The following is a 13167-nucleotide window of genomic DNA, read 5'->3' as shown; positions in this document are numbered from 1 at the left end:
ACCTGCCCTTGAACACTTCCAGGGAAGGGGCTGCCACAGCTTCTCTGGGCAACCTGTTCCAGTGCCTCACAGTAAAAAATTTCTTCCTAGTATCTAATCTAAATCCACCCTCCTTCAGCTTAAGGCCATTACCCCTTGTCCTGTCACTACACTCCCTGATAAACAGTCCCTCTCCAGCTTTCCTGTAGGCCCCCTTCAGCTACTGGAAGGCTGCTGTAAGGTCTCCCCAGAGCCTCCTCTTCTCCAGGCTGAACAATCCCAACTCTCTCAGCCTGTCCTCATAGGAGAGGTGTTCCAGCCCTCTCATCATCTTTGTGGCCCTCCTCTGGACTCACTCCAACACCTCCATGTCATTCTTATGCTGGAGACTCCAGAGCTGAACGCAGTACTCCAGGTGGGGTCTCACGAGCGCAGAGTAGAGGGGCACAATCACCTCCCTCAACCTGCTGGCCATGTTTCTTTTGATGCAGCCCAGGACTCCGAAGTCCTTGTCCTCAGGGCTGCTCTCAATCCATTCTCCGCCCAGCCTGTAGTTGTGTTTGGGATTGCCCTGACCCATGTGCAGGACCTTGCACTTGGCCTTATTGAACTTCATGTGGTTCACAAGGGCCCACCTCTCAAGCCTGTCAAAGTCCCTCTCAATGGCATAAATTTAAATGTATGTAACTTTAGGCTGTCAAAAGCAACACACAGCAAAGATAAAACAGTTTCAGGGAATATTCCACAGAGCAGGGAACACGTATGCTCTTGCATATTCCAAAGTCGGCATCATCGCGCAAGTATGGTTTCTCAGACACCTTTTGTACATGCAGGCTCCTTCCTACCTCCTCAATGGTCTCTGTATTCCCCCTTGAGCTCAGTAAGCACTGGAAGTTCTGCAAATGCCAAACTGAGGAGCTCTTGTTAAACAGTGACAGCAATTCTCCACTCCCAACATGGGAATTCAGATCTCTTAACCAAATCAGGACCGTACACAGGTATTTAAAGCTTCAGTTTTTCCTCAGACTTTGTGACAAAATACCACTGTAGCTGACAGCGAAGCCCCACTAAAACCACCCTCTTCTACACAGCAGTGGCAAATCCACATGGAGGCCCTGGTGTAGTAAGAACTCTTAGTACATAAACTAACTCTCTTACACAGGCTGTGTTTGCAATATTATTTTGTTCTTATTGACTTTTTCATCCTTTCTAACCATAATTTTCCAAGTAATTTTTATATATGCCCATAACTTTTCTTTATTTGAGTCTTTAACTTCAGGAAGAAACCAGAACTCATTTGGTAAAATCAGAAACCCGCAATTCAGTCATCCTTACTTTCATTTCTGATCATCTTTCATACAAAGTTAGTTAAAAAAAAAAAAAAAAAGGCAAATTCTCAAAGGGTCTCTGAATATCCTTCTTCTCAATGTTAAAGCCCTGTTTATTGGACAGGGAAGAACAGGTGACCAGAAGGCTTGGTAATGAATTGGAATAAAAGGAGTCTTTTATTCCAGCACTAAAAGCGACCCATGGCAGTCTTTAAGAGATAAGTCTTACAAGGAAAGGGTTAAAAAGGTCTCATGAAGTCCAAGTTTCTCGCGCAAACTTTTGATACCAGTGACCAACAAGGTTAAACCAATACAGCAGATGCAGGGTGATAAAAGATAAACTCTGCTGGTGTCTTTAAGATCAGATAATCAAATACACATGAAGAGTAAAATGAGTGGATTAAAAAAAAAAAACCCACCAACAATTATTTTACCACCTCTACATAACTTACACTTGTTTACTGATGTTATTTAAGGTCCACAAATAGGTGCTTTTAATTTTTAGACTAAAGTTTCAATGGAAAGCCTTCCAGAGAGCAGAACAGTATATAGCTGTACAATCAAGTCAAATTTTAAATTTTCTTGTACGAAAAGAAGTAAATACAAACAACAGCCACCAGTAACAAGCATCTCTGACCCACTGAAAGATGATTCATGTTAATGGTTTTTCAATTAAAAGAAATACTGCTTTCAGTGCCAATGAAGCCTCACTGCCAAGTAGCTAAAATTGGGATGATGACCATATGGAAACAACTTCTTCAGTGCCAACAGTTTCCAATGCCCTCAACACCAAATTTGAAGGTGCACTACTCACAGTTGGCACAGGCCTCTTCACAATGTAACAGTACTAATAAAGTAGCATTTACTGTCATCTGCATAAAGTGTGAAAGCCTCTAATATAAAATACAGAAACCTCCCCATGGAGAACTAGCCTTTCAGGAACATGGCAGGTATGAAATCCATCCTTCTAAAAGGGATGTCTGATTAGCAGTGACTGAAGAAACTGAAGGGATTTGATCAATGAACACAAAACGTGAAGTAACAAACTACCAAAAAGCATAGCGTGATTTCACGCAACATTCATAAAAAAGTGCTCCCAATCAATTTGAGATATAAAGTAAAGGACCCTAACAGAAACTGCAGTCTTAAGCTATTAATTGCTGGGAAAAATCACTGGGTTCAGGAAGGTTGCTGGGAATACTAAAGAGTCATCTTAACCCGCATTTTATTTAATGAGTTAAAAAACTGAAGTAGTTTATCTCTTCCTCTCCACATTTTGCAAGCTTACAAGAACTTTAACTACTCTAACATTAATATGCTTTCTATTTAATATAATCTGTAAGTAATTATATTCAGTAATTGAGACTTCCTTCCAGTTAACACGATTCTCTGCTGCATCCTATAAAACTGAGGTAAATGTTAATGACAGGAAAAATGTAGAAAATGGGTGAAAAGGAACTCTTCTAATAATGCTAGTTCAGACAACCATAGCATTAGCATTGTACTGTCATCACTGAAGTACAAAACCCATAGGTGCCAGACCCATCATCCACACCAGCAGTGATAGGACATGAGGAGATGGAATGAAGCTGCATCAGGGCAAGTTCAGATTGGACATTAGGAGAAGGTTCCTCACTGAGAGGGTGGCTGGTGCCTGGAACAGGTTCTTCAGGCAAGTGGTCATGGCACCAAGCCTGTCCGAATTCAAGGAGCATCTGGACAACGCTGTTAGTCATATGGTTTAGTTTTAGGTAGTCCTGTGAGGAGCAAGGCATTGGACTCAATGATCTTTAAGGGTCCCTTCCAACTTGAGATATTCTATCATTCTACTTCCTTTCAATTAAAAAAAGTAATTTCATTATTAAAAAATCTGAGTATTTAATACAATCAGATTTTAAGGATTAGACTTCAGCAGATTGAGGAAGAAAGTAGAAGGCTGACAGACATGATTGACTTGGAGGAGGTGAGGGATAACTTGTACTTTTATTGGGAAAGATCATAGAGAAAAGGGAGTTTATGCACTTCATAAAGTGTGTTTATGCATGTACATATACATCTGTATATATATTGTTTACTGTTGTGCATTATCAGCAGAACCAGAAGATCACATCCATTAGATATCAACATGCCCAGCAAAGGCAATGGGTTTACAAATAATACAGTGAATTCCTTAACATGAATGCCCTTTTTTTTATATATACATGAAATGATGCATACAGAAGAGAACACAACTTCACTCTGCTCTGCAAACTCATGCTTGACTAAGTAAAAATATTTTGTTTGTAAGCTGAATATTTGCAATACAGAATTAAGACAGAAAATAAGTTGCAATTCTACCCAATGCAATATGCAACTTTATTTCACCTCATTGCTTAATCTATTAAAGAAGTTAGGATAATACTCTTTTAATACTACATCATACATTATTCTTGAAACGAGAATTGTTGGGTTTATATTTTTAACTATGTACTTCTGTATAAAGGCTAGCAAATGGGGTCCCAAACTCAGTGAATGTTTTCATTTAACGTAGGTAGCACAAATACTCTCAGAAGAATGAAAGCTACTATGTCCCCTTCCTCTCATTCCTCAGCATGAAATAAATTAAAAAGAGCATATTAATATTTGTCCTTCAGTAGTCAATATCCATGAGACCTCTAGTTCACTAATTCAACTTAATGAATTACGTTATTCATCTGGAAACAGGACTGAAAAGTGAGTTTCCGGTGTTCCATGAAGGTAACAAAATTCATGATCTAGAATATGTGGGAAGTTTGGATTTCTTACAGAAAAAAAAAAAGCTAAAAGCTTTTTAAAGTTAAGACTAAGATGACATTTTTGTCTGATGTTGATTCTAATGGAAAAAGCAAACTTCTCATTTAATTGAATTAATAGACAAAAATTATTTTAAAAAATCTAGGCCTGAAATCATTGAATACTTAAGGAAAAAACAGGAGCAGAAAACAATTCTAGCAAATTGCAGACATCTACTGTAGCACCTTTTTGCTTGGGACACCTTTGCTTCCACGCACTCACCAATGCAACACTATTTTCTGAATTTATCATAATATCATTCAAATATATTCTCAGAAAGTCAGGAGGACACATGTCCTTTTTTTGTTTCACAAGAAGGACATTAGAGTAAATATTTAATTTCTTCCCATGGTAATAATTTGAAAGGTCAAACGTCCATAACTATTAGGCAAGGAAATCCGTATTTCTAAACATTATGCATAAAAACTGTAAATATACCAAGAGTAAAATAAGTGATCAGTCCCGCATCCTGTCTCTGAACACTAAATTCATTTAGAACAGATGTTTAAGCATTATAACCTTGACATTTCCAAGTCAAACCCTACTATAGTACTGGATTTTAGTATTTTATGTGTATATACACACTGGCAAAATTTTATACATAGGGACAAACATTATTTGCATGTGTATATGAAGAAAGTTTCTATGTGCCTTAACGTCTGTTATGTAACTTAATGAAACATAAGAACAACAGCTATGACAAAAAAATATATTCAGTCAGGAGAAAATTCATGAGTATTAAGATGCAAATGTGGACTAAGTCCAAAGTAAAACCCTAGAAAACTGTATAAAAATCACCATAAATCTATTAAAGTGTTTAAAACTCAGTAAGGCTGCTTTAAGAATATCTTTAGTTGAACTGATGCCTATTACACATACTTTATATACATATTAAATCATATTTAATTCTTCTGAATGGTCCTCATTCAAACCTATTCAGATGTAATGTAGTAACATAAAAATGGATAAATACCATTTTTTTTGCTATTTAGTTTTAAAAATTCAAATTTTGTCTGAACATCTTCTCTGCATTAAAATTAAAATCTGGGTGTGAATGACTCGCTCTCCTTTCTGCTATTCCTATTTTATTTTCAGAAGAAAAAACAAAAGATAAATGGGTTTAAAGGACACATCTGTCATTCATGTCCTAGTACAAGAGATGCATTAAGAAAAAAAATCTTTCTTTTCCTCCCCTGTTCTGTTGATCACCACCTCCTTGGGAGTAACATTATTGTTATTTTGCGAACCTCAGTATCTCCCATCTGAGCGAATCCCTCGCATGCAGCTGACATGAGAACAGCTCCAGTTTAGAGAAACGTGTAATGTTCGTTATTAACTTTCCTTTACTGCACAAATCTTATCAGGGCAGGTTCCGTCCCTCTGTGAACAGCTATTTTGGCGTCTGTTCGAGAGGCCCCTTCCTGGGAAACAGAGCCCTTCGAACAAAAAAAAGAAAAAAAAAAAAAAGAAGAAAAAGATTGGGCCCTCCCGCCGGCACACACCGCCCGCGCAGCGCGCCCTGGCAGCCAGCCGCGGGGGGGGGGGGGGGGAAGGTCGGGCCTGGGGCTCTCTCGCCCGATCCGCCGCCACTCAGTCAGAGTGAAGAGAAAGGTGGGCCACAAAAAGGGGGCTTTCAAGGAGGGGAAAGAGACCTGCGCCGGGGAAAGGCTCCGGGGCAGCCTGGGAGCACGCTTCTCGCCAGGCCTACGGCTGTGACTCAGTGCTGGCACCCCCCAGCGGGCGGCCACAGCCCTCGCCGCCGCCAGGGCAACACAAAACCCGCCGCTCAGAAGATGCCGCGGCGGCTCTCCTCCTTCGGGCCGGAGCCGCCATCTTAGGTTCGGGCGAAGCTCCTTTCCCCTACCGCTCCTGCCATACAACGGGGTGGGACCACGTGACCCCCTCCCCGAGCGGGAGGCTCTGGTGCCCACACTCAAGATGGCACGCAGGGCTTTCTGCCTCTTCCCTTCCCTTCCCTCCACCCTCCCGGCCCCTCTAGGCCTCTTCCTCCTCCCAAGTCTCTATCGCTCCGGAGGCCGGCGCGGGCCCCACTTACTCCGGGGGATAGAGGCGCAGCTCCTCGATATCTCCCAGGAAGCCGAAGAGAGTCCGCATCTGCTCACTGGTCACTGCCGAGGACAGGTTCGTGACCTGGATGACAGACGTGGGGCCCAAGGGGAAGCCCAGCGGCACCCCGATCCCTCCGCTGTTCATCATGGCGGAGCCTGCACGACCGCTCCGCTCGCGGCGGTGCTACACACAGCCGGAGAGGCGGACCTAACGACAGAGAGGAGCGCGCGGCGCCTGCCAGAACGTCCTAGCGCGCGGGCGCTCTAGCGGCGGACTCGACTGCTCCCTGGCGGAGTTTCTGGGCGGGCGGCCCGTCCGTCCCCTGCCGGCTGGGGCTCCCGGGGCTGCGGGCGCCCCCGACCCGCGCACAACAGCCTCCGGTGGCCACGCTCCCAGCTCAGCCGCGAGCGGAAAACCCTTGCTTCCCAAGGAGCCGGCCGGACCGCCGTTGCCGGGGCGGGACCAGCGTGGAGCCTTGGCCCCGCCTAGAAAGGGGCGCGGAGCCGCGCGCACGGCCCGGCCGTTAACGGCCCGGCCCCGGCTTCCCCGCACATGCCTGCCACCGCAGGCGCGGGCTGCAGGCGACCGGGCCGCAGGCCCTGCGGGGGCGCCGCGGGAAGGAGTAGCCCGGGCGGCGCACGCAGCCCCCATCCGGGGGACCGAGGCGGTTAGATCGCTCCATCGCGCGGGGCGGGGCGGCGCGGCTGTGAGCGGCTCTGACTGACCCCCGCGCCAAAGCGGCCCGAGCACCCCGCTAGCTGGTTTCTTTCTTCAGCACAGCGAAAGGATTCTCAGTTTAAACGCGGAGTATCAAAATGTCTACAAATGCCTGCCTGTAATAGGGCAGGGTTGGGTCCATTAATTGATTTGGCATGAAATCCACTGAACGCTCTGCCAGCAAATGAAAATGTGCCCACAAGAAATGAAAGAAAAAATAGATTTCCCATTTAAATGCTCTTTTGGTAGCCAAGTCCAGTAAGAGGCAGTTTAATTACCCTAGGGAATAAACCCTTGAAAACACCCTAACTACGTTTAAACAGGAAGAGGTTGTAATAGAATAAGTTTTTAATGGTTTTGTTATAACGTCACTGGGAATCTATCCCAATTAAGTTGATTTTTACCTGGAGTTCAAGTTCTCTTTAAAAATTAAATTAACTGGAGAGAATGAGATTGAGCACTATGTGTGTGGTTGATCACTATTAGGGATCTAACTGCAGTGTTCCTTAGGTGGTAAAGAACTCTGCATCTTGGAATGGAAAGATTTAAGGTTTCAGACATGAATATTTTAGTTTTCAAGACTTTCCATACCCCAAACCTGAACTGAGAAGGGACTGAAGTACTTTTGAAGCTATCTGGGCTGAAAAAGATCGCAAATTTTTGATACTTCCCTGAGCAAGTAGGTCAGTTGTTACAGAATCTCCACAGATAAGTCTGGGTAATGCTTCCTTTATTGATGCTTAATATGTTACAGAGTTTTAAGTAATTCCAAGCAATTGTCAGAGATTTATTATGTTTAAAAATATGCACATTTCAGGTAGTACTTATTTCGAAATGATAATCAGTGCACTTTTTTTTTAAATGGAAGCCATATTCCAAAAGTACAAGGTTTAAGAGCAAAGTTAAATCCTTTCAGCCATCCTGGTAGCTTTTAATTAGCCTAAGTTTAGAGAAGTTTAACTGGATAATATCTTTTGTTATATATTGCGCAATATTAAACTCTGGTATGTTTATTCTATCTATTGGAACATTACATAAATATTTCCTGTGTTTTGACTAGTACATCTCATCCAAAGATGGTTAGCAGAGGCATAGAAGCTGCTACTGCTTTGAACATTCTTGTCCTTTCTCCTTGCATCTCTCAGTAGAGGGTGCCAGAAAAATGAGCTCTAAATTTCGCAAACAGAAAACTTGTGTGATGTCAGGACTGCCTGGGATACCCTCCTTCAGGTAAAGCCTTTAATAGTACATATGAAATTCTGAGCTACTGGTCTGCTTCCCAGAAACAAAACAGATGCAAAACACTGTTTAAATTTTGTACTTGTCAGTCCCTGCCACAGGACAAAATTAGCTTGGTAAATAATACAAATAAATAAATTAATTTGGATTTCAGAATAATAGCAAAAAAAAACCCCCAAACCAAATGCCGAAAGCCTTGGTTCATACAGGCTGCCACTGAAATGCCAGAAGCAAACAATGACTCTATTTTAGCCTAATTGTTCAAAATTTAAAAGTATTTAAGAGCCACTTTCTCTTTTATGATAAAAAACAGAGCTATTGAGAAAAAAAAAGTTTAATAAAATGGGTAGATGTGCAGAAGGGAAATTAATATACAAGCAGTGCCCTAACATCATCTCTCTAATCAACAGTTAACAGGCCTGCATTATCTTATGGGTTGCTGTAGGCCATGAGAAAACTTTACCTGTGCTCTAAGTGGATTAATACATGCAAGAGCTTTTCAGTTTTGCTTACCTGTTTCTGGTGCACTTAGATTCAGTAAATAATTTTTTTCATTTTACCTTTACCTTGCTTGTATGGGCAATGATGTCAGGTTAACTAGCAAAGACCAAGGCATTCCATGCCTGCAATGCAGAAATCCTTCAACTTCTCCCAGCTAGGGATCCCAGCATCAGTCTTCTGATGATCCACACAATAGATTTTGACTGAGCTCCAATCTTAGAACCCTACCCATGATTTCAGAAAGCCGTTTGCAATTGAAGAGTTACCCAGAGTTGATGGGGTGCTTGGGAGAACAGCTTTACAATCATTGTGTTAAATTCTCAAAAATATGTGTTAACACCTTTCTGGAAAAGCAAAGTTATTACTTAAAAATTCCTATTCTTAATATGTAAAAACAGTTTTCAAACTATGCTTTGAAGAGAACTGATTTATCAGCAACCATTGTGTAGTCAAAATTCTTTTCATTTCCTTCAGAATTGGTCCAGAAATTAGACTGTGTGGAACTTTGCAATTCGTAGGGGATACCTTGGTGAACAGTTTTCAGACACTGAAGGCAAATGAGAAATGATAAACCATCCATGTATCAACAATATATATGTTCATAAAGTCAAATAAGCAATCCTTTCTGGAAACAGAAAGTGGGGGTTTTTACAGGTACAGGGCATATCTCAGAATATGGAGCACTTGCTTGCTCTTACAACATCTTTTCTGTTTCATTAATCAGCTGAGTTTTTCCTGTGTATAGAAAATAATCTTCCCCTAAAACTGCATCAGTCCCTCTTTTTTTTAGATTCTGAAAAACAGTAGCAGTACATTACCTTTACAGAGATCATGAAATGTCCAGGGACATCAAGGACAACAAGAAAAGTTTCTTTGTCAGTGATAAAAGGAAGACGAGGGAAAACATGGGCCCCCTCCAGAATGTAATGGGAGACCTGGTTAGCCAGGATATGGAGAAGGCTGAGGTATTCAACAAATTTTTTGCCTCAGTCTTCACCAGCAAGTGCTCAATCCACACTACCCAGGTCACAGAAGGCAAAGGCAGGGACTGGGAGAATGAAGAACCGCCCACTGTAGGAAAAGATCAAGTTTGAGACCATGTAAGGAACCTGAAGGTGCACAAGTCCATGGGACCTGATGAGATACATCTGCTGGCCCTGAGGGAACTGGTGCATGAAGTTGCAAAGCTACTCTCCATCATATTTGAGAAATTGTGGCAGTCCAGTGAAGTTCCCACTGACTGGAAAAGGGGGAACATAACCCCCATTTTTAAGAAGGGAAAAAAGGAAGACCCAGGGAACTACAGGCCAGTTGGTCTCACCTCTGTGCCTGGCAAGATCATGGAGCAGACCCTCCTGGAAACTATGCTCAGGCACATGGAAAATAAGGAGGTGATTGGGGACAGCCAACATGGCTTCACTGAGGGCAAATCATGCCTGACAAATTTGGTGGCCTTCTATGATGGGGTTACAGTGTTGGTGGACAAAGGAAGAGTGACAGATGTCATCTACCTGGACTTGAGCACAGCATTTGACACTGTCCCACATGACATCCTTGTCTTTAAATTGGAGAGACATGGATTCGATGGATGGACCACTCAGTGGATAAGGAATTGGCTGGATGGTCGCACTCAAAGAGTTGTCAGTGGCTTAATGTTCAAGTGGAGATCAGTGACGAGTGGTGTTCCTCAGGGGTCAATATTGGGACCGGCACTGTTCAACATCTTTGTCAGCGACAAGGACAATGGGATCGAGTGCACCCTCAGGAAGTTTGCCGACGACACCAAGCTGTGTGGTGTGGTCGACGCACTGGAGGAAAAGGATGCCATCGAGAGGGACCTTGACAGGCTTGAGAATTGGGCCCGTGCGAACTGCATGAAGTTCAACAAGGCCAAGTGCAAGGTCCTGCACGTGGGTCAGCGCAATCGCAAACACAACTACAGGCTGGGCAGAGAACGGATTGAGAGCAGCCCTGAGGACAAGGACTTGGGGGTTTTAGTGGGCGAGAAGCTCAATGTGAGCCAGTAATGTGTACTTGCAGCCCAGAAAGCCTGGGCTGCATCAAAACAAGCATGGCCAGCAGGTCGAGGGAGGGGATTCTCCCCCTCTACTCCGCTCTTGTGAGACCCCACCTGGAGTACTGCGTCCAGCTCTGGAGTCTCCAGCATAAGAATGACATGGAGGTGTTGGAGTGAGTCCAGAGGAGGGCCACAAAGATGATGAGAGGGCTGGAGCACCTCTCCTATGAGGACAGGCTGAGAGAGTTGGGATTGTTCAGCCTGGAGAAGAGAAGGCTCCAGGGAGACCTTACAGCAGCCTTCCAGTACCTGAAGGGGCCTACAGGAAAGCTGGAGAGGGACTGTTTACAAGGGCATGGAGTGATAGGACAAGGGGTAATGGCCTTAAGCTGAAGGAGGGTGGATTTAGATTAGATACTAGGAAGAAATTTTTTACTGTGAGGCACTGGAACAGGTTGCCCAGAGAAGCTGTGGCAGCCCCTTCCCTGGAAGTGTTCAAGGCCAGGTTGGATGGGGCTTTGGGCAATGTGTTCTAGTGGAGGGTGTCCCTGCCCATGGCAGGGGGGTTGCATGGCAGGGCAGGTGATCTTTGAGGTCCCTTCTAACCCAAGCCATTCCATGATTCTATGATACTTAAGTTCTATGTTACCTACATCTAAAATGATGTCATGATTTAACCCCAGCCGGTTACTGAGTACCATGCAGCCACTTGCTCACCCCTCTCCCCAAAGGGGATGGAGAAGAGAATGGAAGAAAACACTCATAACTCACACTTGAGATAAAGGCAGTTTAATAGAATACCAAAGAAAGAGAATAATATTATAATACTAATAGTAATGACAATTATGACAATAATGACAATAATAACAACAACAACAATAACCAAGTGATGCACAAATGCAATTGTTCATCATATGGAGAAGGGAAAAAGAAGCAACCCGATGCCCAGTCTGTTTCTGAGCAGTAATCCTGCCTCTTGGCTAGCTTCCCCAGTTATATCCAGGCATTCTGTGGTAGGGAATATCCCTTTGGCCAGTCTGGGCCAGCTGTCCTGGCTGTGCTCTCCCAGCTTCTTGTGCACCCAGCAGGGCATGAGAAACCGAAAAGTCCTTGACTTAGTGTAGGCACTACAACTACCCAGCAACAACTGAAAACATCAGTGTGTTATCAACATTATTCTTATCCTAAATCCAAAGCACAGCATTCTACCAGCTACTAGAAAGAAAATTAACTCTCAGCTGAAACCAGGACAGATGGTAAAGTCTTCAAACAAAAGCAACTATTAACCTTTTGTCTAAGATTGTATTTCCTGATCATTCCATAAGGTTTAAAAAGCATTTACTGGGAAATGTTAATTGCAAGGGCCAATAGCAAAATACTGCAATTCAGAAGGATGTTACAGTAAAACTTGTTTTAGATTATGAGGAGAAAAGTCTTTCCTTGCAAGAAGTCACCTTTAGAGTAGACAGTGGGTGGTCTGTTAGAGGTGGATGTCAATGTGGTACTTGCCATGCTTCCAGGGGTAAGGAATGGAAATCAAATGAGGTAAGATAAAGACAGGAACATTAGGAAGCATTCATTAGCCTTCTTTAAATTGAGCCTTAAAGACTTCTAAAAGAATGTTACCCACAGAACACATCTATTTGATATAAAATCAAATAGTTCTATGTTTTAAACAATTTATGAAAATAAAATTTAACTTCAGATTCAGCTACTCTTGGGGCATTGGTAAAACTTGCCTCTGGAATTCCCAAGACCCTGAGACCAGTGAGAAGGTCTGGAGCAAGGAAGACATACCCTTGGCAGAGGAGAATCAGGTTTAACAAACTGTACACACACGAGTCCATGGGACCTGATGGCATGTTCTTATGACTGCTGAGGAATCTAGCCGATGTCACTGTGAGACCACCATTAGTTATCTTTGAAAGGTTGTAGTGTTTGGGGGAGGTGGATGTCACCTCTAGATTCCAGATAGGGAAGAAGGAGCATCTGGAAAACTACAGGCATGTCAGCTTCACCTTGATCCCTGGGAAAGTGACAGAGCAAATCCTCCTGGAAACCATTTTCAACCATGTTAAGGACAAGAAGGTGATTGGGAGTTGTGAGCATGGGTTTATGAAGAGAAAATTATGCTTGACCACCTGATAGCCTTCTACAATGAAATGACTGGCTCCATGAACAAGGGGAGAGCAGCTGATACTGTTTGTCTTGACTCTAGCAAGGCTTTTGTGACTGTGTCCCATAACATCCTCATAGACAAACCAATGACGTACAGATTATATGAGTGGGCAATCAGGTGCATTGGAAGCTGGCTGAACTACCCTGCTCAAAGGCATGGGATCAGTGGTACAAAAATCCAGCTGGCAATGAGTCAGTAGTGATGTACCCCAGGGTCGATATTGGGTCCAATACCATTATATCTTCATTAATGACCTGGACAGGGGGACATAGTGCAACCTCAGTAGGTTTGTAGATGATACAGAATTCAGAGGAGTGTCTGATACC

The 13167-nt window shown here is 43.3% G+C and overlaps 1 protein-coding gene across 5 annotated transcripts in view; it reads right to left on the bottom strand.

Annotated features, from left to right (window-relative positions):
• Positions 1 to 6809, bottom strand: part of SREK1 (splicing regulatory glutamic acid and lysine rich protein 1) — a 36599-nt gene extending 29790 nt beyond the window's left edge. For 2 of the 5 annotated variants that reach the window (XM_054808899.1, XM_054808900.1), the window contains exon 1: positions 6175 to 6271. Coding sequence is in view for 2 of the 5 variants with exons in the window: in XM_054808895.1 (XP_054664870.1) it covers positions 6175 to 6335 (161 nt within the window). In the remaining 3 variants the exon portion in view is untranslated. Of the gene's footprint in view, positions 1 to 6174 lie in introns of all 5 variants that reach the window. The other 3 variants (XM_054808895.1, XM_054808894.1, XM_054808896.1) reach the window with 3 other exon arrangements.
• Between the last annotated feature and the right edge of the window lie 6358 nt (positions 6810 to 13167).

Source organism: Grus americana, chromosome Z (assembly GCF_028858705.1).
Source record: "Grus americana isolate bGruAme1 chromosome Z, bGruAme1.mat, whole genome shotgun sequence".
In the NCBI taxonomy this organism is placed as follows: domain Eukaryota; kingdom Metazoa; phylum Chordata; class Aves; order Gruiformes; family Gruidae; genus Grus; species Grus americana.
The sequence above is the reverse complement of the archived record's forward strand: the minus strand, read 5'-3'. Positions and strand labels throughout refer to the sequence as shown.